The 25,811-nt window shown below is 43.3% G+C and overlaps 2 protein-coding genes across 4 annotated transcripts; one reads left to right on the top strand and one right to left on the bottom strand.

The window, feature by feature from the left end:
- Positions 1–701: 701 nt before the first annotated feature.
- Positions 702–9,535, bottom strand: CDKL2 (cyclin dependent kinase like 2). Of its 2 annotated transcripts, none has more exons than XM_085057541.1 (13): positions 9,110–9,535; positions 6,938–7,132; positions 6,489–6,667; positions 6,226–6,338; positions 5,898–6,037; positions 5,486–5,574; positions 4,864–4,990; positions 3,966–4,219; positions 3,702–3,792; positions 2,808–2,919; positions 2,580–2,686; positions 2,195–2,287; positions 702–1,680 (listed from the first exon to the last, which is right to left on the bottom strand). In XM_085057541.1, exons 1-12 carry the CDS (start codon positions 9,275–9,277, stop codon positions 2,228–2,230), a joined length of 1,635 nt encoding a protein of 544 aa, XP_084913667.1. In that variant the 5' UTR covers positions 9,278–9,535; the 3' UTR covers positions 702–1,680; positions 2,195–2,227. The 2 variants fall into 2 exon arrangements, with proteins under 2 accessions (XP_084913667.1, XP_084913668.1); XM_085057542.1 differs by having other exon boundaries at positions 702–1,675; positions 2,190–2,287.
- A 1,838-nt stretch (positions 9,536–11,373) lies between these two features.
- On the top strand, positions 11,374–25,032 carry AP1AR (adaptor related protein complex 1 associated regulatory protein). 2 transcript variants are annotated; one of them, XM_085057545.1, is made up of 10 exons: positions 11,376–11,612; positions 14,983–15,031; positions 16,149–16,175; positions 16,634–16,659; positions 17,056–17,152; positions 17,862–17,960; positions 19,803–19,864; positions 20,776–20,849; positions 21,630–21,758; positions 22,639–25,032. In XM_085057545.1, the coding sequence occupies exons 1-10, from the start codon at positions 11,536–11,538 to the stop codon at positions 22,902–22,904; spliced, it is 906 nt and encodes a 301-aa protein (XP_084913671.1). In that variant the 5' UTR covers positions 11,376–11,535; the 3' UTR covers positions 22,905–25,032. The 2 variants fall into 2 exon arrangements, with proteins under 2 accessions (XP_084913672.1, XP_084913671.1); XM_085057546.1 differs by lacking the exon at positions 17,862–17,960 and having other exon boundaries at positions 11,374–11,612.
- The last annotated feature ends 779 nt before the right edge of the window (positions 25,033–25,811 follow it).

Here is a 25,811-nt window from a genome sequence, read left to right on the forward strand (position 1 = left end):
AGTCAGGCACTGAACAGGCTCCCCAGGGCAGTGGTCACAGCACCAATCCTGACAGAGCTCGAGAAGTGTTTGGAAAATGCTCTCAGGCACAGGGTGGGATTATTGGGGTGTCCCGTGCAGGGCCAAGAGTTGAACTTGATGATCCCTGGGGGTCCCTTCAAACTCAGCATCTTCTGTGATTCTTCCTCATGTTGAGGTGGAACTTCTTGTGCTTTAGTTTCTGGCCATTGCTCCTCGTCGTGTTGCTGGACACACCAAAAATCTGGCACCATCCTCTTGACACCCACCTTGGAGATATCTGTATGGATTGATGAGATTCCCTCAGTCTTCTCTTCTCTACACTGAACAAGCTCAGCTCCTCTAGTCTCTCCTCAAAATATAGATGCTCCAGACCCCTTCTCACCTTTGTGGCCTCTGCTGGACCCTGTCCAGTAGCTCCTTGTCCTTGAGCTGTGGAGCCCAGAAGTGAACACAGCACTCCAGCTGTGGCCTCACTAGGGCTGAGTAGAGGATCACTTCCCTGGACCTGCTGGCCACACTCTTCCCCAAGCAGAACCTTCCCCTTAAACCCTTCTTTCTCTCCCCCAAAAACCCCCACTCTTCCCTCCCCAAAGAAATCTTTTCCCCACCGCATTTGCCCATGGATACCTGACTGACTCCTGTGGTCAAGTGGGTGCATCCACTATGGGGACAGCCAGGCCTGGAACTGGAAGATCTTTTTATTTACAAATGCATGTCAAGACATAGCATAGAGACAAATCCCTAAATACACTGAGTTCTGTCGTGATCCATTGATGGGAAAGGCTGTATTTTGTGGAAAAATAAGTTCTAAAGTTAATGACACTGTTTGAGTTGTGACAGGTGATGGAAAACAGTTGTGAGCAACGCAGGGACAGCACAAAACTGACCACAGACAAACTGAGGGCAAATAAGTAAAAACTGTTTCCAAACAGTTTCACTGTCCCATTCTCCCAAGGAACCTAAAGAAATGATGACCTGAGTTACTGAGCCATTCCACGTGTCACCTGCGTCACAGCTCAGTATTCTGCAGGGATATTCCTTCTTTCATCATTAAAAACAGCCAGACAACAGACCCAGTTATACACCCCAAAGACAACTGCCTAAACATGGGGTCAAAAATGTGAAGGGAAAAGGAACCTAAAACAAAGTGACAAGTGCATTAGCAAGGGTTTCAAAGGAAGGGCTAAAGATTTGCACATTTAAACATTGCATTTCTTGCACAAACATTTTCTTCAGTGTCAAGGCAAAGGTGCATTTCAATCCAGATCAGGTAGCCCACCAAAATATGAGAATTTTGGCAGCTGCTCTCGTCACTACTCATCTAAAAAGAAACCCCTCATGCGGGCAGCAGCTGGACAAAAGAGACAAACTTCCTTCAGAGTTCTCCAAACCAGCTTCTGCCCTTGTCACACACCACTAACCACTATGCTTCTCAGACAAGACCTGGCCCTAAGCCAGAAAGTCAACATTCCAGGGGCTTTTTGCATGCAAGAAATCCAGCAGCAATGGCAGTGCGAGCTCCATCCTCAGCCTGGACCCGAGCCACTTCCGTGGCAGTCTGCTGCTCCAACAGGAGTAAGGGATCCTCCTCTCCCCTGCAGAGACCTGGCAGCTTTTGCCCCTGGAAACTCAGATGGATTGTTCCCACTGTTCAGTCACCTGCATCAAGAGGAGAAAAGGAGAATGATGCTCTGGACAGACTAAAAAAACCACAGAGCTGGTCCCTGGTGAAAGGCTTCCTTTATTTTGATTTGTTACGCATCCTTACCTTGCTGAAGTTGTGCACTTACACCTCTGTGCTTTACAGATCAGACAACTCAAGTTGTTTTTTCCCCTCCTCACATGCAGGCAGCCAGCTTGCCCTTTTTTTGTTGTTCTAGCAGCTTGCTCAACCCCTCAAGTTTGTGAGCTGCTTCATTTCCAACCCCAATGCCCAGGACCTCAGCTCAGGAAAATGATTTACCAGGCACAGCAAGCTGTGTACTCCCCTCAATAAGAAGTCTGTCACAGCTGCACATCCTGACCAAGAATGTGAAGTATAAAGGAATTTTCCTATCGCACTTCCCATCCCTAGGTAAGTGTTCATGCAACTATCCATTTGGAAGCGACCAGAAGGTTACACAGCAAAACATGAAAGCCCCCAGCAGGCTACACAGCATAAATGAAAGCCCACCTTTTACAGGCAGGTGTGCCCATCTCCCCAAGGCTAGTGCTCGACCCTGGGAAAGTTGGCTTCTGATGCATCCGGCATCAAGGTCCCTGACAGCTGTAAATCGGGAAAGAAAGAAAGAGGATCAATTTCCAAGTGTAGCATAAACAGAGTGGACAATCAGAAACAGCATTCTAAAGACATATGCAATGCCGACACCTAACTTAAAACAAATCTGCTCTTTGGTCAAATCAGACTTCAAACATGCTCCCCTGGTGTAAGACTTAGAACCCCAAGGAAAGTTCTGCTCCTGTCAGGAGTTAAACTGGAACTCTGTGAGCCACGCTGTTGAGAAAGTCACAAACCAAACAAATACAGAGCAGCACAAACCACTTTATTGCCTTGATACCTGCTGTGAAGCCAGACTTGAGTTATGAAGGTCAATAGCAGCGAGGGAGGGCACTCGGGACTCTGCAAATGTTCTGTTTTCCTTTTTCAGAAATCTGGGATGCCGAGCTGCAAAACACAACCAAGGCATGCCTTGTTAAGGGAGTGAGAGCTGACTGTTGCAACACACACTGCTGCCTGACACTTATTTGGTATCCAGGTTTTATTTAGAGGACATTAAAATTCCTACCTTCCGCTCCTCTCAGCTCAGGGAGATGATTTAGTTCTGGCAAATGCACATCTGCCTTGGGGAACTCCCATTTCTTCTTGCTTGCCTGAAGGATGGGTTTTTCATTAGTAACCTGTAACCAAGGGCATAAGGACCAGCATATGAAAATATAGAAAAAATAAAGCTATGTTCAAACTTTAAAAAAGGCATTAACACAGCAAAGTTCTGATGAAGTTGGAATTGGTACAAGAGTGAGAGAAAAGACTCTGATGTGTGTGAAGGAACTCAACCTGCTCAAGTGTTTTTATATATAAATAATGGAAAAGCAACAGCAAAACAAAAATAATCATCTACATGAGGATGCTTTTGGAGAGATAAATACCACACTTGGAGAATGGCTGGGATTAGTTATCTGGAAAAAGGGAAATGTTCCTGGCTAGTACAGAGAGAATCATGCCTAGTAGGTATTGAGGGCAGAGGAAAACTTTCCATTTCCCTTGTTTTCCTTATCAATTTTTAATGCATTTATGACATGACTAAGTAAGGCCCTGGCCGCATTAAATCCAAACCCTCAGTTCTGCTTCAGTAGCACAGCACACATGGTCTATCTTTCCTGGCCAGGCAGGAGGCCATGGATATATTCCAAATCTCACAGATATCCTGTGCTGGACTCCCCTGTGCTGGACTCCTGTGCTCCCCTCATTTAAAACTGTTTTCTGACATAAAATACGTTTTATGTAAAATAACTCAGCAAGGGATAACAAACTAAAAATCTGTAGGAAAAAAGGGGTAACAAACCCAGCATTTCTACTAGGGAATTGATCAGTCAAAGACTGATCAGATGGCATTTCTGAGAATACAACACATAACTGAATCTATTTTTGCTTGGCATAGGGGGACAGAGAGACAACTCACCGGTGTCAAGCTGACATTGCAACGGCCCACTGGAGAAGGCTTTCGTGCCTTTAGCAATGGGTTAAAGTATTTTTTACTCTTTTCATCGAGTCTGTAATCAAAAATGCCCCAAACTTTGTATCAGCTGGGGTAACACAGCAAATATACAGCAACAAATGCAAGGTATCCCAAAACCCACATCCTACATTCCCACATTGTCACCCAGCACCTCTCAGGACATCACAGGAATGATGGATACAAGCTCTCCTAGCTCTGCTCCCATACCTGTAATTAAGGCTCCCAGGCACAGAACCCATCCCAAACGTAGGAGAAAAGTTCTGGTTAATGGGAGGGATAACGTAGTCCAAGCTGCTGCTGGAATCTTTCAGGTTGGTCTGAGGGCTGAATTTAAACGGGTTGATTGCACTGTCATAGAGGAAGCCCAGCTTGGAGGATTGATCTGCTTTCTCTGCATCAGCTTTAGAGGGCTTGGTCTTTATCTGCTTTCCATCTTTGCTCCTTGGGCCCACACTAAAATCCTGTTTGGGAAGATAAACATCATCTTTCCTTACAGTCATGTTAAAAAAGCAGTTTACAGCAGTGCATGCAGGAAAAAAAATATATCAGAAGCCTAAATGTGCATGATTCTGCAAGAATCTAATGGTAGATAGAATTAGTTTGGTTAGAAAACCTCTGCTTTCCATCAAATGGGAGAAAACTTGTCAGGGTTCCAGCACTCTCTGTAAATAAGTCACTTGAGACTGGAATCAGAAATGATGGAGGAAACACAGCTGTATCCTGTGTCTCTTCCGAAGAAATTAAATAAAAACTCATCCCAATGTCACCTCAAAGTCATTCTAAATCCTCCTTGGCACCCAGTTGAAAGGAAAATTTTTAATTTTGGAGACTTTAAAACAGGGCTTTAAAACAGGTAAACAGCAGCATAAAGCCTGTTTCCGTGATTCAACATGACTTATGCTTCCCAAGTGATTCCCCTTTCAGCTCTGCATTGCCAGGAACTGCACCCCTGTGCAGTTCACCTGCCAGGAACTGGCCAAAGAGCCACCTGCACACACCCAAGCTATTTCCTAGGAATTTAAACTGCTGCACCTATTTTAAAAACAATGATTTTAAAACACGAGGAAAAAAAAAATGCAGGTTTGGAAAACACACACAGACCAACCTGGACACTGATCATTTTTCTTTCTTCTAAAATATCATCTTTGTCCCTTTTGCTGATTTTGGATTTTTTTTGGAGCTGTTGGTCTCTGGCATCTTTCAGGATCTTTTGTTTAAGCTCATGAGTAAATCTACATTCATAAAAGGAGAAAGGAAGGAAAAATAAATAAAAGGGCTTCAGTTTATCTTAATATCATCATCAGTTGCTAAGGCCAGGCCTTCTAAGTAATCAAACAAACTGTGCCTTTTAACTAATGAGAAGCCAAATATAATGTGTACATTAAACGAAACAATTTTCAGCACACATTTTTCACAATACAGCAATAAAGGTGTTCACACCCCAGTTTGGTGCAGATACAGGGTGCATACAGTGTAAGACTGTACCACCCAGTGCAGCGTGACACTGCACTGTCACGTGACACTGAATTAATGTCACAACAAGGTAGCTGTGCCACTGCAACGTGCTCCCTTCCAACTGTTCTCCTATTTCCAAGAAGGGTAAGCTGAAACAAACCCGAGACACACAGCAGCTGTCAGCTCTGCAAACCCAGTGTGCAATCTTCCAGCACAACTGCTTCACTTCTTTCTAATCTGAGCCTGCAGTGAGCAAGAAGAGAGCTGTTTACCTTTCAGCAAAGCCGTCCTTGTTGAAGAAATTGCCCTGCAAGAGTTTGGCGCAGGACGGTCTCTTGTCTGGGTCAATCTGCAAGCACTCCTGTCAAACCAACATGAACACGAGGTGGTAAATACACCAGGAATTAGACAAAGGCTTTAGCATATCTGAGTGAAAGATCCCTGGAGGATATGCAGTGACCCCTTGGGCCCTGGAGGTGACTGGCTGAGTCCCCCCATCACCTGGGACTGGAGCTGTGGTACCTCACAGTCCTCACCAAGCTGCCAACCCAAGCAGTTGCTCACTGCATGGGGAACTGAGAGAAAGTTCAGCTTAAACAGTTCACTTTAACAGCCCTGTGCTCAGCTGCACGAGGTGGAGGACAGGGAAATGGAAACACACAGAGGAAAAAATCAGTTAATTACCTTGGCTAAATCCAGAGCGGCAGCAGGCAGCTTGGGATAGCGTTTCTCCAGGGATTCGAGCTCCTTCACCTCAGGCAACTTCATGCCAGCAAAGAGGGGATTTTCATAGAATAACTCCTGTTGTCTTGGAATTAAGTTACCTGGAATCACGCAAACAAAGCGCCCACATGGACTAATACAGGACTGGGAAACATTTAGAGAGGCTGAAATGCTGGGTCAGCACTACAGTAAGGGCTACAGCCTGGGTTATTATCTTCCCACCCATCAAAACAAATCTGAGCCCTTCATTCCTGAGCAAGCATTAGGAGCCCCTAGGGGCTCTTCTTACCCAGGCACTTGGTGATATGGAAGAGCTGGTCAATGTCTGAGTCTCCAGGGAAAAGAGGCTCTCCTGTAAGCATTTCTGTTATCAGGGAGCCAATAGCCCACACGTCCACGGGCCTGGGGAGAAAAACCACCACCACACCGGCTCAGCACAGCTTCATCGCTCCAAAGGCTGAGCCAGTGCAGAAGATGGAGCACATCCACGGGGTGGAGAAGATGGGGTCCATGCTCCCCACAGCTGCTCCCAGCCTGGCAGGCCAGACTTACCTGCCGTACTTGCTATCCCCCACCAGCAGCTCCGGGGCTCTGTACCACCGTGTCGCCACGTAGTCCGTGTAAACTTCCCCGGAGGTGGCCAAGGGCCGGGCAAATCCAAAGTCGCACAGTTTCACAACTCCCGACTGGGAAACCAGTATGTTTTCGGGCTTAATGTCCCGGTGGATTATCTGCACAGAGAAAAGCAAGCCAGGGCAAATTCCCTGTTTGTACATAGCAAACTGACTGGCTAGGCAAAAATGGTAGCTTTCTCGTATTCAAGTAGAAAATTACAGGCTAACACAGAACCTCTAATTTCAAACACATTTATTTTATGTATCTCTCTGTATCACTCTTCCTTTTCAGACAAAGCTCTATGTTTAAATATATATAAATACAAAAGCACATGCTTCTGTATCGATTAATTTTAGCTGCAGAGCTGATTTCTTGCACATACTTACATTATGGCTGTGACAAAAGGCAGTTCCTCTCATAATCTGAAATAAGTATTTCCGAACCCTGTCATAGTCCAGTCCATTGGGAGACGCCTCGAGGTCATCGAGCACTGTATGATCCACAAACTCAAACACCAGGTACCACCGCTTCTTCCTCTTACACACATCCAGCAGGCTCACCAGATTCTCGTGCCTGAGTTGCTGTCATGAAAGAGGGAATGTTTACTGAGAGAAAACACTTATTTAGGAAAAATTACGAAGGGATACTTTTAACTGCAGCCCGGGTGGAACACTACCAAAAAATGCAGTTTGAATAAAAAGAAGAAGAAGCTGTGTTTTCTCGTTATTTTGCCATCACGTTCCCAGCAGACATTTCCACCTCCGATTTGTTACACATTTATCACACACCAACACAAAAGGCCACGCTACAGAGCACAGTTATTTATTAGCTGGAGCCTGGCAGGGAAGTATCACCAGAGGCTGCCTGGAGGCAGCACCAGAGCCCAGGGATGTAACCCAGGGAGATGCAAAAGGATTGCAGAGCACAGGGAATTGTAGGGGAAACTCTGCCAGCGCAGGAGCAGTGCCAGCCAACCTGCATCTGTGTCTGCCCAGATTTCTCAGAAGGTCTGACAAGAGAAGAATTTTTAAAGGATAATCAATAAGATAAAAAGCTCTTTTCTCAAGCATGATTTATTCCCAACACAGGAGACCTGAAGAGGTTTTGCTGTTTTCAGTCACAATTAAATTTCTGCCAAAACTTGAGAGAAGACAAAAGTTAAAACCAAAGATTCACAAGGAACAAGGGAAGGAACTACAAAGAGATTAAATCTCCAGGTATTTGCTTTCAGTGTGAGAGGCCACTCTTACTGAGCTGTATATGGAAATGTTCCCCTTGCTAAGATTCCATTCACCCAGGAAAACAAGTTAATTCCCAACGCACCTGGGTGGTGCCCAGTAACTCAGTAACTCGGTGAGCCTGGCCAACAGAGCAGGTATGATCCAGCCTCACACAGATCCACTTTAAAAGAGTTTGAAGGGATAGTGCTTGGAGCTGCTGGCTGTGTCTCAAGCTCCAGCACATACATTTCTATTAACTCGCATTCTGTAGCTCTTGCAGTAATAGCAAATATCACTTTTTTTCCCCTTCAGAGAACAGGAACTGTAAGCTGGCAGACTTAGGAAGAGACACTTGTGGCAGACAAGAGGACAGGACACAGGTTTGCCAGCATTCCCACCTCTGGAACACCCCACACCACAGAAATAGGCTGGATGTACTCCAAGTGTAATAAGATTTTCCTTCTTTTTCCCACCAAACACATCACCTGTGTCCCAATGTTCCCTTGTGCACAGGAACAAGAGAAGCTTCTCTGGACAACCCGCGTCAGTGCCTCACCACCTCACCTCACAGGGAATATTTTTTTCCTAATGTCCAATCAAAACCTACTCTCAGTTTGAATCCGTTCTCCCTTGTTCAGGGAGATCCACACAAACTCCACACTCCAACAGCAAAGGGCACAATGCCAGCTGGCTTCAGCCTGGGGGCTACATAAGGTTCAAGGAATCTGATACATCTCCTCCTCCTCCAGCCTCTTGCCTGCCAGGAAGGTGCCACGAATAAAAGAAAATAAAGGAAAACTCTCCTAGAAGCATTTTTCCATCTCAGGTGACACCGGCAACCCCCAGTCCGTTGAGTGTCACACACCCAGGTCACCATTGACCCGCAGGCTTTAAAAGGTCAGCATTTCTCTTATTTCCAGCAAACTCCCAACAGCAAGGCACAGGAATTTGGACAGGGGGACAGCCACCACCAGGAGGCAACAGAGACCTGGTTCCCTTCCCCTGCGGAACACATCAACACTTTTCCAATCCAGGATTCACCAGGTGAACCCAGCTCAGCACTTAGGCAGAGGGAAGAGCAGTTCTGCAAGGCCACAGCACAAAAGGTTCAGTTAATCTACCACGGCTTGGCCGCACAAGGAGATTCACTTAGGGCCCAGCCGAGTCTGTTTTTCCCTGGATTTTGCTGGTGACGCTCCGTGAATGGTGACCAGAGCTGGCCGGACACTGCGCTGCGACACAAACCGAGCCACGAGCTCAACGACGAGCAGCGAACTGGAACACAAAACGACCAGGATTCAAGCGCCAAACCCACAAAAGGAGACCCGACAGCCTCACCTTGAGCAGCTTGATTTCCCTCAAGGCGATTTTCCTCACCGCCGCGTGGTCGTCGCTCTCCAGGAACTTCTTGACGGCCACGATCTGCCCGGTCTCCCTGTTCCTGCACTTGGTCACCACGCCGTAGCTGCCTTCCCCCACCAGCCCCAGCACCTGGTACTTGTCCATGGCCGCCCGGGGCGGGCCCGCGCTCCGTGAAGGGAGCGGCCGGGATGCAGGCTCTGCACCGGGATGCAGGCACTGCACCGGGATGCAGGCTCTGCACCGGGATGCAGGCACTGCACCGGGATGCAGGCTCTGCACCGGGATGCAGGCACTGCACCGGGATGCAGGCACTGCACCGGGATGCAGGCTCTGCACCGGGAGGGAGGCGCCGCGGGCGGCGGCGGTTCCCGGCCCAACGCGTCGTTACCGCGGCAACGGCCTGCCGCAAAGCGCGGCCGCGCCCCGCCTGTCGCGAAAGGAAGGGGAAGCCCGCCCGGCTTATGAAGAGTGAAAAGGCCCTGTGAACTATTGTTAATATAAAATGTTTAAAGGCTGTTTTCTTAAAGCCGCTAGGGCACGTAAAGGAGAGATGGCTAAGCAACCTTCAGTGCTGTGTCTTGAGTGACACGTTAAAAACGCAGCCTGAATCCGTGTAATGACTGTTCATGTGCTGATATTGCCAAGGACAAGGCGAGGAAAAGGCGGAATAATTTGGTTTTAGATGTCTGTGCCAGTGCCCTTGCTGTGCGCTTTATCTCAAAAACCTGGCAGTTTCTGCACATGTTATTTGCAGCTTAAAAGCAAGCACAAAACTGCTCTCTCCGAGAGGAGCTGAAGCATCCATGTAGGTTTGCTGATGGAGACTTCATCCAATATATTCTCAATCCAGCTTCCTCTTGTTCTTTCCATCCCATGATGGATGCAGTAACCCATGATGGTCTTCTAACTCGGGTTTCTCATGTTCTGGGCAGGAGTGGCATGGCAGGAAAACGCCACCAGGAACAAACTGCAGAAACAAAGGCAATCCACACGGACATTCCCAATATTGTCTCCTCAGTTTGGTGGCCTCTATTTCACAGCTGAGGGTACTGTAGAAAAAAAGGGGTTCAACTTCTCAGAAGAAATTTATGAACACCTGTCAGGCTGGCATACTGCAACATTCCTCTTTGGGAAAGGAGCAGTACATGCCTTGCCAAAATGCCAGTTTCCTGGAAAACAGTTTAATGAAGCATCATATGTCCCAATAATACTTTCTGGAACCTTTACTGTATTTCTCCTGAGTCACGTCGATATGCATCACCTTCTGTAATTAATTCCTGGTTGCTTTTATATCTCCTTCAGCCTCATTCTCTCTCCCTACATGCAATCTCTGTAATGCACCTTTCCAGGCTGACCTCACATTTCCAGGGAAGGGAAAACATCAGAGTGTGTTTGGCAGTGATTTATTATATTCCCCATACCTTCTACTGCTCATCACTATCATAGCAAGTAGCTCCTCTGGGTCCTGGCATCTGTCCTGTGCTGCTAATGGAGAGCTGGCTTGGAATCCAATTAACTCCTCCACTGCTGAGAGACTTTTGGATCTGTTAAAAGAAAGAAACAAACCTCATATTTGTAATGACACCATTAACTTACCATGGACAAGGGGGGAGGGATTCAAACTGAAAGAGAGTAGATTGCATATTAAATTGCATATTAGGGAAAAAAATCCGCCCTGTGAGTGTGGTGAGGCTCTGGTTACCCAGAGAAGCTGTGGCTGCCCCATCCCTGGCAGTGTCCAAGGCCAGGTTGGATGGGGCTTGGAGCAACCTGGGCTAGTGGAAGGTATCCCTGCCAATGGCAGGGGCTTGGAACTGGATGGGCTTTGAGGTCCCTTCCAACCCAAACCATTCTGCGATTCTGTGTTACGATGTGTCAGTGTGGTGCTGTGATTTAAAGCCAGCGAGGCTGAAGAATGAGTGAGGAACCTTGCTAAACTGCACAGTGCCTGCATCTAGGAGCCTGTTGGTACCTCGATGGCACGGACCAGTCCCCTGGGATAACTGGGACTGTTATCCCCTTTTTCCCCTTCATAATAACAGGGATTCCTCTCCTCCAAAACGCGATTACTGGCGATGCTTTTTCATCCCGACCACGGGAACCCTGGAATGTTTTCCTCCTTTAAAACGCGTGCTGCTGTGAGACGATTCCACCTCCCACGGCCGCGGGAAAAGGCAGGTTTGGGGCGGGATTTCGCCCGGCTGGGACGGTCCCGGCGAGGGGCGGGCCGATGTCGCCGCTGATGCCGCTGGCGGGGCGGTGCCCGCGTTCGGGGCGAGCATCTCCCGCCCCTGCGCAGCCATGAGGCTGTGCCGGCCCTTTGTTCCCGGGGGTCCGCGGCCGCCCCTCCCGACGGCCTGAGCCCGCCGGGGGGCAGGAGCAGCTGTTCCCAGCAGGATGCGATGGGGAACTGCTGGGCGCAGTGGTGCTGCGGGCTGTTCTTCCGGAGGGATCCCGGCCGGATCCAGCGCGGCGGAGGGTGAGCGGGAGCCGCGGCTGCCCCTTTCCCCTCCCCGGGGCGGGGAGGTGCCGGGGCCGCCGGCTCCGCCTTCCCGGGTGCCCGTGGGGCAGGAGGGGCTGGCAGGGAGGGCAGGAATGCGGGGTCGGGGCGCACCCGGGGCCCCCGGCCCGTTCCCTTGGGGATCGCCAGCATCCCGAGCGGATGGAGGCGCCGGGAGCCCGGCGGGCTCAGTGCGGTTCGTGCGCTCGGGGCCAATGCACTTCCAGGGTCAGCGGCTCCTTAGCCCCGCCAGCGCTGCTCTTTTTCCGGCAGGAGATGCTTAGAGGGGGTTTTCAGGGCAGTTGTCAAAACCCGTGCAGGCGGCCGTGCTTGTGCAAAAGATGGAAAAACACCCGGTCTTCTGCAATGTGATCTCGTCTTCTCTGTGACTCAGAGGCTGAGACGCTGTTGGGATAAATCGGGAGCAGAATGGTTCGGATGAACTCACATCTATTGCAGAATGGTTCAGGCGAATTCTTATCTCTTGGAAACGTGTAACAACCTGTTTCGTTCTACAACAACCAGTTCGTGGAAAAGCAGTGTGCAAACAGGAAATGCTTGGGGTTTTTCCACATACTGACCGGTATTGGAGACCTGCATGTCACTTATTTTTGGTGTATTAGGATAGAAATCGTTCTCATCAGATATGCTGAGCATTTTACATGATGCAAACTTGTGGCCCCTTACTTCACATCAGCTCTGGCAGGCAAGTCTCACCTTCTGAAAGGCCTTCCAGGCAAGCTACTTCTCAGAGAAATGGGCGAGAAACCAGGGCAGTGCATGTAGAGGATACCTGCTTGTATTTTTAGTACTCCACCAGAGGGGATGAGAACAACTCCAATGCCTTGACAGCTGGCACTGAAGTATCAGTTTGTTGTGCCCTGAGAAAAGCAGTCAATACTTGAAAGGTTCTTCCTCCACATGCGTGTTGTGCTGAGTCTCCTCTCACAGGCCAACACCCCTTTTTTTGGCAGGCAGGGTAGTGTCAATCCCTGCATGTGACAGTCCAATATCAGGCTGTCCTTGCCAGTGGAATAAATCTTCCTGCCTGCTGTTGTATTGTTTAATTGTTCAGGTGTTGCACAACCTGCGGTGAACGTCTTAGGAATATAAAATGTACAGAGGACTGCTGGCCTGTGTTTCAGAGCAGATTTGTTTTCCGGGTGTGGTGGTGGTAGTTTGCAGAGCATTATCAGAGCGTTGAGCCACTGAGGTTATTCTCCTTCCACTAAGCAGGGAACTGTATTAAAACCAAAACTGTAAAATGTGTCTTATAAATCTTGTACGTTTGCAAGTTAGATTGACTCCAGATTGTCCACATTTGGCTGTTTCTGGAACACCATGATGTAATATTGTAGCTTATCAACTTAATGATTATTTTAATCACTCAGATCCTCCCCCCACCCCAGCTTCATTATTTTTAGATGCTCCAAGATTTGACTGTAAGAAATAAACTCCTAATTAAACACCTAAGTATAGAGCTTTTTAATAAGTGTTTTAATATCCTGCAAGATTGTAAGTTGCCTTTGCTTGGAATTGTGCTTAATAAATATATATGTGTGGATTACATTAGTATATATATGTATGTGAAGTTAGTCTCTTTAATAGCTTCAGACTTTGGAAGATTCATCTGACAGTCTGTGTAGGTCCTGTGACCTGTCAGCTGAATTGTTTTCTCTAGTAGCTGTCCAACCAAAAAGATTCTCATTGTCTGTTTTAGAAAATAATGGTACAGTAGAGCTTAAAGGAGAATAATAAAAGGTGTAAGCATTTAATAGGTTGCTGATACTGCACTTGAAGTTTTGTTTAGGGGTGAAGCTGATGAGTCTTCTGTTTGTGTCCCTAATGACCTCAAGCTTCCGTAGTTCTGGGATTTATGGGCTCAAACTCTGGCACAAATTTAGGTTTTCTGGGACTAAGTCCCTGTTCAGCAAACAGCTGAAAGAGTAGCTCTTCCTTCCTAGAGCTGTCATTGCTGTTGGGCTGTTTGTAATTACACCTAGGGAGCTTGCACTGCGTTTAGTTCACTCTTCAATTCTTGCAGCTAAGCTGACTGCAGCTCGAGTGTTTGGGAAGTTGGAAATAATTTACCTAAAACCTGGTGCAGCAAACTGGAATTACACGTCTGTTAACAGCGTAGACAGTCCCGGAACAATTTCCTGTTACAGTGTTATTGAATTAGATTCTTAATGGTATTGGCTCCTACACACCAAATTAGAGAGAAGGGTAGCAGTGCAATTGCTCTAAGTGTTCATGCCAATGTCCCAATTATCCTTGCCATGCAGTGCATGAGTTCAGGTGGCCTTTCCCCTCGGGTTTCACAGCAGTGAATCCACTGGAAACGGTTCTTTAGTGGCAGGAAGGGTTGTGCAACAAGGAACCAGTGGGTTGTGCAACAGGTTGCCAGGGGAGACGTTCCCTAAACTGGCTTCCAAGGAAAAATGAGATGGAGATGAAATACGATATGGTTAAAATAATTCAGGCTTTGGCTGGTGTTTTGGTTTTATTATTGTCAAAGTAGGTGTTGGTTGCAAGTGCTGAACGATCTTTTGTGCAAGTGTAGAAATCCCTGAGGCCCTGGGTTTATTCCTTGTACCAGTCAGCACTTGCAACTGGAAACCCTGGTTTTTGAAACAGTTCGATGAAATGGATGTTGTACTAAGAGTGTTTACATTAGAATGTTCTTCTGGATGGTGGCCAAACCTTGGCTAGGTAAAAATGTATTCAGGTAACTTAATACTGTACTGGGTCTTGTAAAGGACAGGGCTAACTGTCCTCTATAAAAGCATTAAAAAAAACCAGGAAGAATCCTGATTAAGGAATTGAGGGAGAAAACAATTCCATGTATAAAATTAGAGTGTGGGGGTTTTTTTGTAGTTTAAAAGTATTGTCATGATCTCTTATTGGATGTGCCAAGCTGTTAAAGTAAAATGTATTGTTTAACACTGATGTTGCACAAGATGCCAGGAAAGAGTTAAGAGCCATGATGAGCAACAGCATTTTCAGAAATTGCCTAGAACAATGTTTTTTCCAGGAAAAATGTATTAAAGGGATTGCAGAACATAGTAATAGTCTGTAAATGCCAAGTCCAGCATCCTGACAAATTATTTCATGTCACAAGGGTTTTATTTTTTCCCCTGTTCTACAGAAGATGTTTACATGCTTTTGCCTCTTCCTGCTGTAGTAGCAATGCAGGGCTCAGGTTAATAAGTCCATGTTTAATACATGAAGATTTTATGGTTATTTTATACTTAACATTTTAAAATCTATTTTAAATTCTTGGGTTCATTTACCTTCTGCTGTTTATTGAAGACTCTTCTGTAGTGTAACTGTAAACTTATTTTTCCAGATCCAAGTATTTTAGAACATGTTCAACAGGAGAACACTTCACTATAGAGGTGAGTGCTTACAGTTCAGTGATTTAAGAAAAAGTCTGAATAGCTGAATCCTAGCAATGCCTGTAGCACTTTTTGCAGTTAATGAACACTCAAATATTCGGGATTATTCCAGCCCCAATTGATGCTGCACTGAGTGGAAAGAGAGTGATTCTTACTGCACCTCAGAACATTAATGTATCTTTTGGAAAGAAGTATTTGTGGTGATCTGGTGATGGGCATTAGCCATCACCAGAGCATTCCACAGGCTGCTTGTTGCATTTCCTCTCTGCTGTGCTGGGATTTTGCTGCTTGTATAATTGCAGACTATTTAATTCTTGATCGCTGGATCAGGAATCAGATTGTATAAAAAGAATCTGATGAGGTTACCTTATAGTTTGTTGCATTTACAGTCTAGTTTGTTCACTACAGAGGTCCTTGCCAGCCTCCAAATACAATCCCTTTCTGCCAAGGGTAGTGTAAGGTTAACCAGGAATAACCTGGTTTACTTTCCCTGAGTGTTCTTGTGGTCTGAAGTCCTAGACCAGCCAGATTGCCCCCTTTACTGAGGATAACATTAAGTATTGTAGTTAATGCTTTGGCTGTTGAGAAATGGGCCACATGTATACAGTGGGGGAAATCTGTTTTGGTGCAGAACTTGCAGTTGTGAGAGTGTTCCTGCCACAGAAATATGAGGGTAAAGGAGGTATTGTTCTCCCAAATTGTTAGGACAATGAGGAGTCTTGTTGTAGGTGCTGACCTCTGTGTCTGATGGACTGACTAGATTTAAGATTACTGTACTCAAAACAGTACAGAGAATTTCTGTTTGCTGCTTTTCTCTGTGACAGTTGAACTTCTGCTGGGAGAGTTTGTACAATTTAGAATGCTTTGTTTTTTAATTTGGACTCTTCTCCTTTTAGGAGAATGTAATGTGTAAGACAAGAAACATTGGTAAGAAGACAGGTCCAACTCTTAAAGTAATAGTTCCTCTGAGAGTAGGGGCTTTCATAAATACTGTTACTGCTAAAATTGGAGTAGTGTTTTTTACAAGACACATTAAATACGTAACCATATTTGCTGTATGTCTTTAGTGACTTGTTATATTGAATTATCAAAATTATTTACCTCTTTTTCTCTGCAGTTCGAGAACCTGGTGGAAAGTGATGAGGTGAGTACCTGGGGCATCATGTGAAACCTGCTCATACAATCCTTAAAAATGGTTCCAAGATCTGAGTCTTTCTCCTACTTTAAGCTGAGTTGGAGACTTAAGTCCAGGGTTTTTTTTTTTTTTTACTTTCAGTTTTCCTTGCTCTAGGAACGAGAATTTAACATTTTGGATGAAGATCTAAGAGAAGAGATTATTTTTGGGGAGTATGGGAAGTAGCCCAGTAAGGAAGGGGGCACTATGGGTTTTGGGAAGACAAAAAGAAAAGAAGAGATGGGGGGGAAAAGTGTGTTTGGGAAGACTTAAAGGAGAATTAGCTCCTGGTATAACTCTTACATAAGATTCAGCAAAGGCCCTCAATCTGAGAACAGAAATGGACCTGGGTTGCTTTGCTAAGGGAAGTTTTGGAAGTGCTCTGTCTTTACAGAAATCAGACTTTTCTTTTTTATTTATTTTAACAGGGGGAAAGCCCAGGAAGCAGTCACAGGTAAGACTCTGAAACTGAGGACCTCTCTTTCCCTCTGCTCTCCCACTGTGAATAGTAAACAAAATTAAGGGAAAAACATGGGATGAAAACTGAGGGGAAAAAAAAGTGAGATTTTTAGGCTGCAATGATGGTAATGGTTCCATTTCTGTAGTTCTGTTAGCAAAGATGGTTTTGAAAATACACTTTCTATAAAGATATAAATAATATATATTGTAAGAATAAGGAGAGACAGCATTGTCCTGAGTAAACTGGAACTTTCAGGAGGAACAGACCAAAAGCACAGCCTGCATTAAAGGACCAGTCAGGAAAGACCACATGGATATGTTAAAGTGCAACTGAGGGTTATCATGCATGAATAATAGATGGAACCTTTTTGTGTTTCTCCCGTGCTTCCAGACCTCTGACTGAGGAGGAAATTGCAGACCTGAAAGACAGACACTACGACTCCATTGCTGAAAAGCAGAGAGTTGTTGATCTGAAGCTTCAGTCAGAGGTAAGTGCTTACAGTGACAGTATGGATAGTTTTTCTTCCAAAAATGTTAGGATCATCTCTGGACACCAGGAGATTCCACTCATATGAACAAAATAACTGCATTTTCTTCATCTGTTAATATTTTTTAGTTTACAAGATATACAAATTCCTTCTTTTTAATAGCCTCTTAGCTGAAAAATTGAATTAATAGGCTGGGTCTCTGATCAGGATCTCTTATATTTGACCTTTTTTAAAATGCAAGACCAAATGGGAAATATTCTTGATTCAACTTTTCTTGTGCTCAGTTTTCTCCACAACTTCTCTTAAGGGGAAAAACACATAAATTGTCGCTTTGTTTAGTGTTGCAGCAATTAATGGAATATGATGTGGAATATAATGTAGAACTTGAATGAACTTTAGTCAAGTGAAAATGAATTACAGAACTGATAAGATTTAAAAGTTTTCCTGTGCAGTTCATAGTAAAATGCAAAAAGCATTACAGTAGTTCACTAATAATAAATATTTATTCAATAGTTACATAAATTTCTTGGCGCTGTTTGGTGGGGGGAGGGAAGCTGTTAAATTCAGTTAATGCTTTAGCTGTAGTCGATTTTATTTTATTTTGATTTTCTAGCTGCTTTTCTTTTGCTTTCTTGCACTTATGGCTTTATTGATAGGAAGATAGATAGGTTCTGCTTTTGTTAACCATTACTGTTTTGTTCATATACAGTTAGCCTTACAAGAGGAGAAGTTAAGACTAGAAGAGGAGGCTTTATATGCTGCACAACGTGAAGCAGCCAGGGCAGCAAAGCAGAAAAAGCTCTTGGAGGTGAGGGGAAAAAGACCCCAATATATATCAGAGCCTCTGTCCTGTTCCCATGTATGCAGATTTCCCTGATATCCTTCCCATCTCAGGAAACCTGACCAGGAAATGGCTTTGCCTTGGAAAGTACAGAAAGAAGTACAAGATTTGAAAGTACAGCTGGTTGGAACAGCTGAAAATCACCATAATTGTTTGAAACAGCTTCTGTCACCAAGTATAGATCTTGAATGAGTTATAATTTTAATCTATAATTAGCTTAACACTCTTCTTATATAATATGTAGAAGTTACTGATCTTAAATGTAAAATGATCTGTGATGGGTTTTGGGTAAAAAAAAAAACAAACTGAAATTAAGCACACATTATGACATCATTTAGACTTGTGAAATGTACTTTATATATTTGTGCACTGTACTGTTCCTTATCTTTGTTGGTTTGTGTTGACCCTGCTTTAAAGTTTCCATCTCATTTTTATGTCACTAACTATAGCTCTCATTTCACATTTCTCTTTCTCTCCTCTTGCTGTTTGGTGTGGGAGGGTTAATTATTTCTGACCTTTTTTGCCTTTTTTTTTTCTTACCACTTTTGGTCTATATAAAGCCAGCAAAAGTAGACTTTTTTAATGGCATTAACTGGTTTTTGTAGAAGTTCTGTGCAAGAAATGCTATTTTTCTTGTCTTCCAGTATTTTTAATGTGAACTCCTTTTAGTCAGGACCTAAGATAGAATGGATTATAGAGATTTTAATTTCCTCTTCTTGTAAAATTAGTACCACTTATCTCCTGCACAAGCACCCTCCTCAAAATCCACAGCAATTATAAGGATTTTAAGGAAGCATTTTTGTCCAGATATGCATCAAGCACTTAGCCCTTCTAGCTAAACCGGAAGCTATTTTCAAATGCATCGCTCATCTCTCTGTTTGTGGGCACAAATGGGAAAATGGCTTTTTCCTTGGAAGTATGGCCTCCTTTAAAACCCATTTGGCTTGCTGATGTTGCCCTACTAAATGTCAGGGTTTGTAACAGCAGGGGATTTTAATATATGTGTGTGTCCTGGAACTGGCAGTGCTGGATATTGGGATGTGACCAGGCAAAACAGGGAGATAATCTAAATTGGATATTATGTGGGTATAGGAATCCTAAAAGAAAATCGGTGCATGTGTCAGTAATTGATTTTGACAGATTTGTTGACTGCGTTGTGCCAAATTTCTGTCTTCCTCTCTGCATTCTTAAGTCTTTTCACCTCTAACCACCACAATGTGATATTTCTGCTTCTTCTACACTCCCCATTTACTCATTTCAGCCTGCAATTATAATTGTTTAAATGTTGTTTAAATGCAAGACTTAAAGTGTGCCAGAAAACAAACCCATCATCATTTTGGGATCGAAAATCACTAGATCCAATGCAGTTCCCTCCCCACACCCAAAGCAAAGAGCAATTCTCAGATGCTTGAAGTTGACATTGGCAGAGTTATTAATACTTCTGGCCCTGCAAGGCAGCAAAGCTGTTATTAATATAGATGAAGCACTTAGTGCTGATGGAGACAGCCAGAGGAGATGGCAGTACTGCTTTGCACAGGGATAAAAGGATTTGTAGGAAATATTTATCTTTTAAATGGCAGGGTGGCTGTTCCTGAGCAAAAGAAATCAAACATCACCCAGGTGTTAGTTGTGCATTGAAAATACTTTAAGAAGACAGGAGAGAAGAAGACAGGTGCAGTCATGACTGAGGTGGTGTCCACACATTTCTAAAAATTGATGGGGTTTTTTGGAGGTGCATAAAATAGGATTAAGTGTTGAGAGCTCTGTTTTGAGTATTCAGCTTTTTCAACAACTCACTTCTCTTGATAGCAACGTAGGCAGCACAGGATAACGCAGAGAGCACATGCTGTTAATAATGGAGAGTTCCAGAGGTAAGACACCAAATTTTTTTCATGATAATCAAGAGCCTTGACTGTTTGTACTCCTGTTCTTCATCTGGAAAGCTAGGGGGTAGTTTGGAGTCATCCTGGTTATCACTGGAGTTATTGAACTGCTGCATACTGTGCTACTCCCAGCTACTAATATATAGTTACACACACACAAAATCCAGTGGTTTATTTTAAGAAGGTGTTGATATGTAAAATTTCAGCAAATATAAAAATATTATTCAGAACTCTGTTTTAAAACACTGATATTAACACACTATTTAAAGGGTTTATAGAGTCTGCCTGTTTCTTCATTAATATTATTATTTTTATTTATTAACTATTTTATGTATTGATTTATAGTTAAATTCTCTTCATTCCCACCTTCTGTATTCAGTGGTGATGGTGGGGAAAACAAGCTAAAAAAAAAAGGTGGAGAAATTTCCAGTGGAATGGTGTTTGAATTTAGAAAAATCTCTTGAATGGAAGACAAGAGGGACAGGAGGAATTTGGCAATGGGAGCACAGTTAGAATAGGAGCTGTGAAAACTGAGTAGGAATCAGCCAGATTTTAAAAACAAAGGACTGCAGGAGCAGGATTTGAACTCATTACTTAAAAAAACGAATTGAGAATTAAGGAGATTTTATCTGAAGTGGTGAAGAGAGGGGAAGAGTTGTTTGGAACACAAAGTTAATTAATTTTTAACTGAAAATACTAACAAAAATTGAGCAGAAGCACAACTGGGAGAGGATGTGATGAACAGGAACAGAAAGGCATTTTGCAGATGATTTTATAAAGAATTTAGCTCAAGGTGTATGTGCTTTGTAGCACAGAGCTGGGGGGTATGTGGATTAACATATTTTTTATGGCATCCTTGGAGGTTTATAAAGCTAAAAAACTGTGCATTGTTCTTACAGCTCTGTGGCAGAGGAAGATCTTGATCCTTTCCTAAGGAATACAAAATTCCAGTATGAAGCTTTCCGAAGTAGCAGTAAGTCTGCCTTTCCTTATGCAAGTCTTTAAATCTTAAGGGACTCTGAGGAGCACAGAGCCTGCTGCTTTTTCTAGATAAACAGATTGTTTATATTTTTATATTTATGTACACAAATATACAATGTATATACATATAGCTGTAATTAAAAAAACTGATAGTTTTTTTATATGACAGATAGAAGATAGTGGTGAACTTTTCTTATAAAACCAGACCCTGTGTTGACCATGTAGATATGTGTTTATAGCTTTCTTTAATCATCCCTTGCCAAAATAATTAGAATAATATTAATGGTTAGTTTTTTTCCTAATGAAGTGCAAGAGGAAATTTGGCTGCCTGCACTTAAACATTTCCCTAACAGTTTAGAGGAAAACAATTTGATAAGCTTTTATCTGCAAGTTTTGATGACAGCACATGATAATCACTAAGTTGGGGGACTGATTGCAATTTTTGAGGAAATACTGTGAGTAGTTTAGTTTTTTGGGGAGGAGAGGGTTGATTTTGTTTTGGTTTTTTTTTTTACAAGTCTTCATACAAGCTCAGCTTACAGCTTACTAAATTCCTTTCTAGTTCTAATTAGGCAATGTCTTAGTGAGATTGACTATTAATAAGCTCCTGATTACTCTTTGAACTGATGAAGTGCCTTTTCCAGCATTCCTGAGGTTGAAAGGGCCACAGAGCACAGTGAAAGCTTAATTTAAAAGTTTACTTTTGCATGTTGAGCCTGAAATTCAAGTACATTTACAAATTAAAAATACAAAATGTTTTTTTTTTAAATAGGACTTTCATCTGATGCTACAGTGTTGACACCCAACACAGAGAGCAGTTGTGACTTGATGACCAAAACCAAATCAGTGAGTGGCAACGACGACAGCACCTCCTTAGATTTAGAGTGGGAAGATGAAGAAGGTATTTATCCTGCATTTCATTTGCATCCTGAACTTACAAGTTGAAGGTGTTGACAGTTTGAATTATGTTCGTTGTAAATTTGGTGTTTTCAAAAGGGAAGCTGGTTTAAAACTTACTTCTGATGGAATTTCTGACAAGTTTGTCGTGATTAAAATGCAAATTATTTTTACTGAGAAAATTCCTTACTTTGATACATGTGGAGATAGCCCTAATAAATGAATTAATTTATTTGGATATTCCAGTAAATGTGATTCCCTGCATTTTGTGGAGCTGACTTGTAAACTCCCAGCAAAAGAGATGGTGAAGAAATGCTGCCCTCTTGTGAGCCAGGAGCAGAAGGAAGAGCTTGTTCTTCCTTTTAAAATGTGGAAGTTGGTCAGGAGTATGACTTAAGTACTTTGGGAAAAACCCTTATTACTTTCACTGTAACATTCACTGGGAATGTAGACGTGCATTCCAGGGAGTATCCCAGCTCTCCACACCACTGCTGCTGTTTGTTACAGATATTTACTAAATCTGCAAAAGCTCTTGTTTGAAAGTTTATCCAAAATGTTGAGACCTTGACTATTGAAAAGCTCACCAAAAACAAGCAAGGGTTCCTTTTAGCCAATGCATAGCTGATTTTTTTCCCCACTACAAAGTCTGTAATTACTGACAAAATCACTAAAATCTTGCATATCTTTGAGCAGTTTTCAGAAACACATTTTGCCTTATTCTGCGTGGAATTAAATATCCCTTTCCAAACAAACTGAAGACCCGTCTCAGACCAATGAATCCAGTATCTGTCCAAATTTTAGCTTTGTTTCTTTTAACAGAAACAGAAAAAGCTAGACGAAAACTCACACTGATGTGTTTCTCATCATCGTGTTTTAAATCCCAGGCATGAACAGGATGATTCCAATGAGGGAACGCTCCAAAACAGAGGAGGACATCCTCCGGGCAGCACTGAAATTCAACAGCAGGAAGACAGGAAGCCACCCAGCCTCAGCCTCTGACGATTCCAACGGGCTGGAGTGGGAGAATGACTTTGTCAGCGCCGAGATGGACGACAACGGCAATTCCGAGTACGCCGGCTTCGTCAATCCCGTGCTGGAATTGTCGGCCTCGGATGTCAGGCTGTCGGATTCCGACCACCAGGACAGATAGTGACGCTGCCTGCACGGCCCCTGCTTGTGACCAAATGCTGGAAAGGGAAATGGAATGTACAAAGCCAGTTTGCTCTTTTGGAACCTGCTTCCCTTTTTCCTACACACGGATCGGCAAGGAATGGGAATGACTTGCTGTCTGAATGGATTCAGAACTAAGTGCAATTTCATCATCCACCTTCTCAACTTTTGTGGAAACTGGGATGATTCTGTTGTGTATATTTCTGGATATCTGGATTTAATATAAAATTATCTGCACTAATTGAAGCTTCATAGCTTGACTTATCTATATTTTAACTTGCCTTTTTTCTGGATGATGTTTCTATTGATTTTGTTTTAAAATTCATCATTGGCCTAATATTCATCTCAGAAACAGTCTTATATAATCTATTTAATACTTGAATATAGAAAAATAATTTTAAAATATTTTTATTTCCAGTCTGTGCTTTTTGACTTGCTCTTCAGCTGTTTAGAGGATGTAAAAGTAAGAGCTTCAAAACAAATTTGACTCGTGGTAAATTGCTGATTTTTCCCTGTCTAGCTTAAAGTCTTCCTAGCCTTGTGTTGTCCTTTTTCCATTTACTTTCTCTTTTTAATTACTTTACACTAAGCACGGTTAACCTCAATGAACATAGTAAAAATCATCAGGTTAGGTAAGATATTGTCTTGTATAATAGGCCCAATTTAGTAAGCGTGTGCTAGATAGAAAAACAAAAATAAAATAAATTCTCTGTGTCAATAAAACGGGAATTTTAACCAGTGCAGAACTGGGAGGACCAAAGTCTTGTTTTCCTAGCCCCTCTGAACAGACCAACATCTGCTGCTACATGGTCCTTAAAATTCTTTAGTTGTGGAAAATTTGTAATTCAACTGGACCAGAACAATTACAGAAAAGCAACATTCTGTGAGCACACTGGGGGAGGGATGATGGCTCTGCTGCTGGGCTGGGAAGAACAAGAACCTAAAGACTGAATTTCTATATCTGCATTTTGAAAAGACAGAAGAAAAATCCATGTTTTAACGGTGTGTTTAAGTGCTCTGCCTTTCCTGTGCCTCTAAAGTGGATGGTTACTCCTGCTAGTGTGGGCTGAAATCCAAGGAGCATCCAGTGACTGCACCACTGGTGTCCTGTGCTGTGTGGTCTCCCCCAGTATTCCATGTAAAGCATACTTTTTAACAAAAGAGAACCTGCAAAATACTTGCAGATCTCCAGCTTTCCCCAAAGTTTCAAAGTAAAGCCATTTTACTCTACCATTATTTTGTGTAGCTGTCTCATTCTTCCATGGAAAAAGGATGATAGGGTTTAACTTTGTTTTGGAGTAAAAGGAACACGTTGTGATAAGTAATAAACCTACACTGTCATCATCGTCAGAACTGAGTTTGTTGGTGAAAGTTGTGTTGCTGGTTTAGATAATCAGAAACTATTTGGAATATTTGAGTCATTCCAGTGTGGGTAAGGAACAAAAATGCTGCACACTGGGATTAAGCATGTACAAATAACCTGAGAGAACAGGTAAATCCTGCTGGTAACATTCCACCTCTTAACTTCAGTTGTAGCTATGTCACTGAAAATATTTTAATGCCATTGTTTACGTTTGCAATACTTGTAACGAGCTTTAAAGATTTGTACACATCAAATGTATATTTTGGGTTTGGCCTAAGCTACTGTTATGTGACTTCTGGACATTTCTTTGTACAATATATTCCTGCAGGAAGGAAGGCAACTTCCTCAACATGTAAATAACGTGTTTTTTACCTGCTGAAACTGTCACCTCCCCTGCACTGGTCACTACTTTTCCTGGCCAGTGAACATGAGGTGACCTGGTCCTGACCATGCCTTGAGGAAGTCAATTAGCTGACAGTCCTGCCCTTAAGATGAACAAGCACTTAGGAAAAAGGAGGCTGACTCCAGCTTTTTCTGTGATGGGCATGTTCTGTAGCCATGGTTAATAATAACATTTGCAGTGCTCAGTGCACCGTACTGGGTGACTTTGAAGTGATGCTCCACATTTGTGGGTATTTAAGAAACTGAGAGATTCTATAAACAGCTCACGTGAAACAATCCAAGGGTACTGTAAAACGTGTATCTGTACAAATTTAAAAGTCATTAAAATTTTCAGCAAGTCTTACGTTTGGCAGTGTTGTATCTGTTGCTGGGTTTGTGGCAGCCATGTCAGAGCCCTGCTGAATCCCACAGTGTTCCTCCTGGAGACCTGTTGCTTTGGAAGGGAAGCTCTAAACAAGCTGCACTAACAGAGGACCTGAGGAATTTGGAGCATGGAGCCCTTCTCCTGTTGGAAATGAGCAGCTGTACCCTCATACTTCAAATGTAAAATAACCTTCCCTGTGTAAATTAACTTCTGCTGGGTGAATCAATGTAGGGATAGGAGATGATTCATTTTTTAATGTGTATTTCGGATGGTAGATTCTTACCTCAGGTAAATAGAGTTGTAGAAATGACTGTTGTTTGGAAACCACAGCCTAATTCCAAGAGTGAAAAACATGGCAACAAAGTAATTTTGTCAAGGATGAGTGAATAGACAAATCCTACATAAACCTGTGCTTGAGTTTCATTGCCTCTCCCATGACTTTCTCTCACTTGTGGTTGGTTGCCTTGATCTCAGCTGTTCCTCCCCTCAGTTATAATTATGGTTTTCTTGGAATGATTAATGCTGAAATGCATCCTAATGTTTAGGGATGATAAGATGGGTAACTCCTATGTATGATCTGATTCTTTCCAGTGTGTCTTCCAAGCAAATTAAAATACTTGATGAAAAAAAGGGCCAAGAGCCAGTCAAAATCTGAGCCCCGACAAAGAAGAACTTCACTAAAACAACGTGAGAAATACTTACAAGACAAGAAAATTATTGGCTCTGGGGTGGGGGGTAGAGGTAGAAAACTTTCTGAA

This window comes from Lichenostomus cassidix, chromosome 4, assembly GCF_008360975.1.
Source record: "Lichenostomus cassidix isolate B80296 chromosome 4, HeHo_3.0, whole genome shotgun sequence".
In the NCBI taxonomy this organism is placed as follows: Eukaryota; Metazoa; Chordata; class Aves; order Passeriformes; family Meliphagidae; genus Lichenostomus; species Lichenostomus cassidix.

Excerpts from the sequence above, each read along its gene's own strand:
- AP1AR (XM_085057545.1), top strand. The coding sequence starts at position 11,536 with ATGGGGAACTGCTGGGCGCAGTGGTGCTGCGGGCTGTTCTTCCGGAGG. Across the intron at positions 16,660-17,055 it reads AGCCCAGGAAGCAGTCACAG|ACCTCTGACTGAGGAGGAAA; the intron begins GTAAGACTCTGA and ends CCGTGCTTCCAG. Across the intron at positions 17,153-17,861 it reads ATCTGAAGCTTCAGTCAGAG|TTAGCCTTACAAGAGGAGAA; the intron begins GTAAGTGCTTAC and ends GTTCATATACAG.
- CDKL2 (XM_085057541.1), bottom strand. The coding sequence starts at position 9,277 with ATGGACAAGTACCAGGTGCTGGGGCTGGTGGGGGAAGGCAGCTACGGC. Across the intron at positions 6,038-6,225 it reads CCATATCACCAAGTGCCTGG|GTAACTTAATTCCAAGACAA; the intron begins GTAAGAAGAGCC and ends GCGTGATTCCAG. Across the intron at positions 2,687-2,807 it reads TGAGCTGAGAGGAGCGGAAG|CTCGGCATCCCAGATTTCTG; the intron begins GTAGGAATTTTA and ends TGTGTTTTGCAG.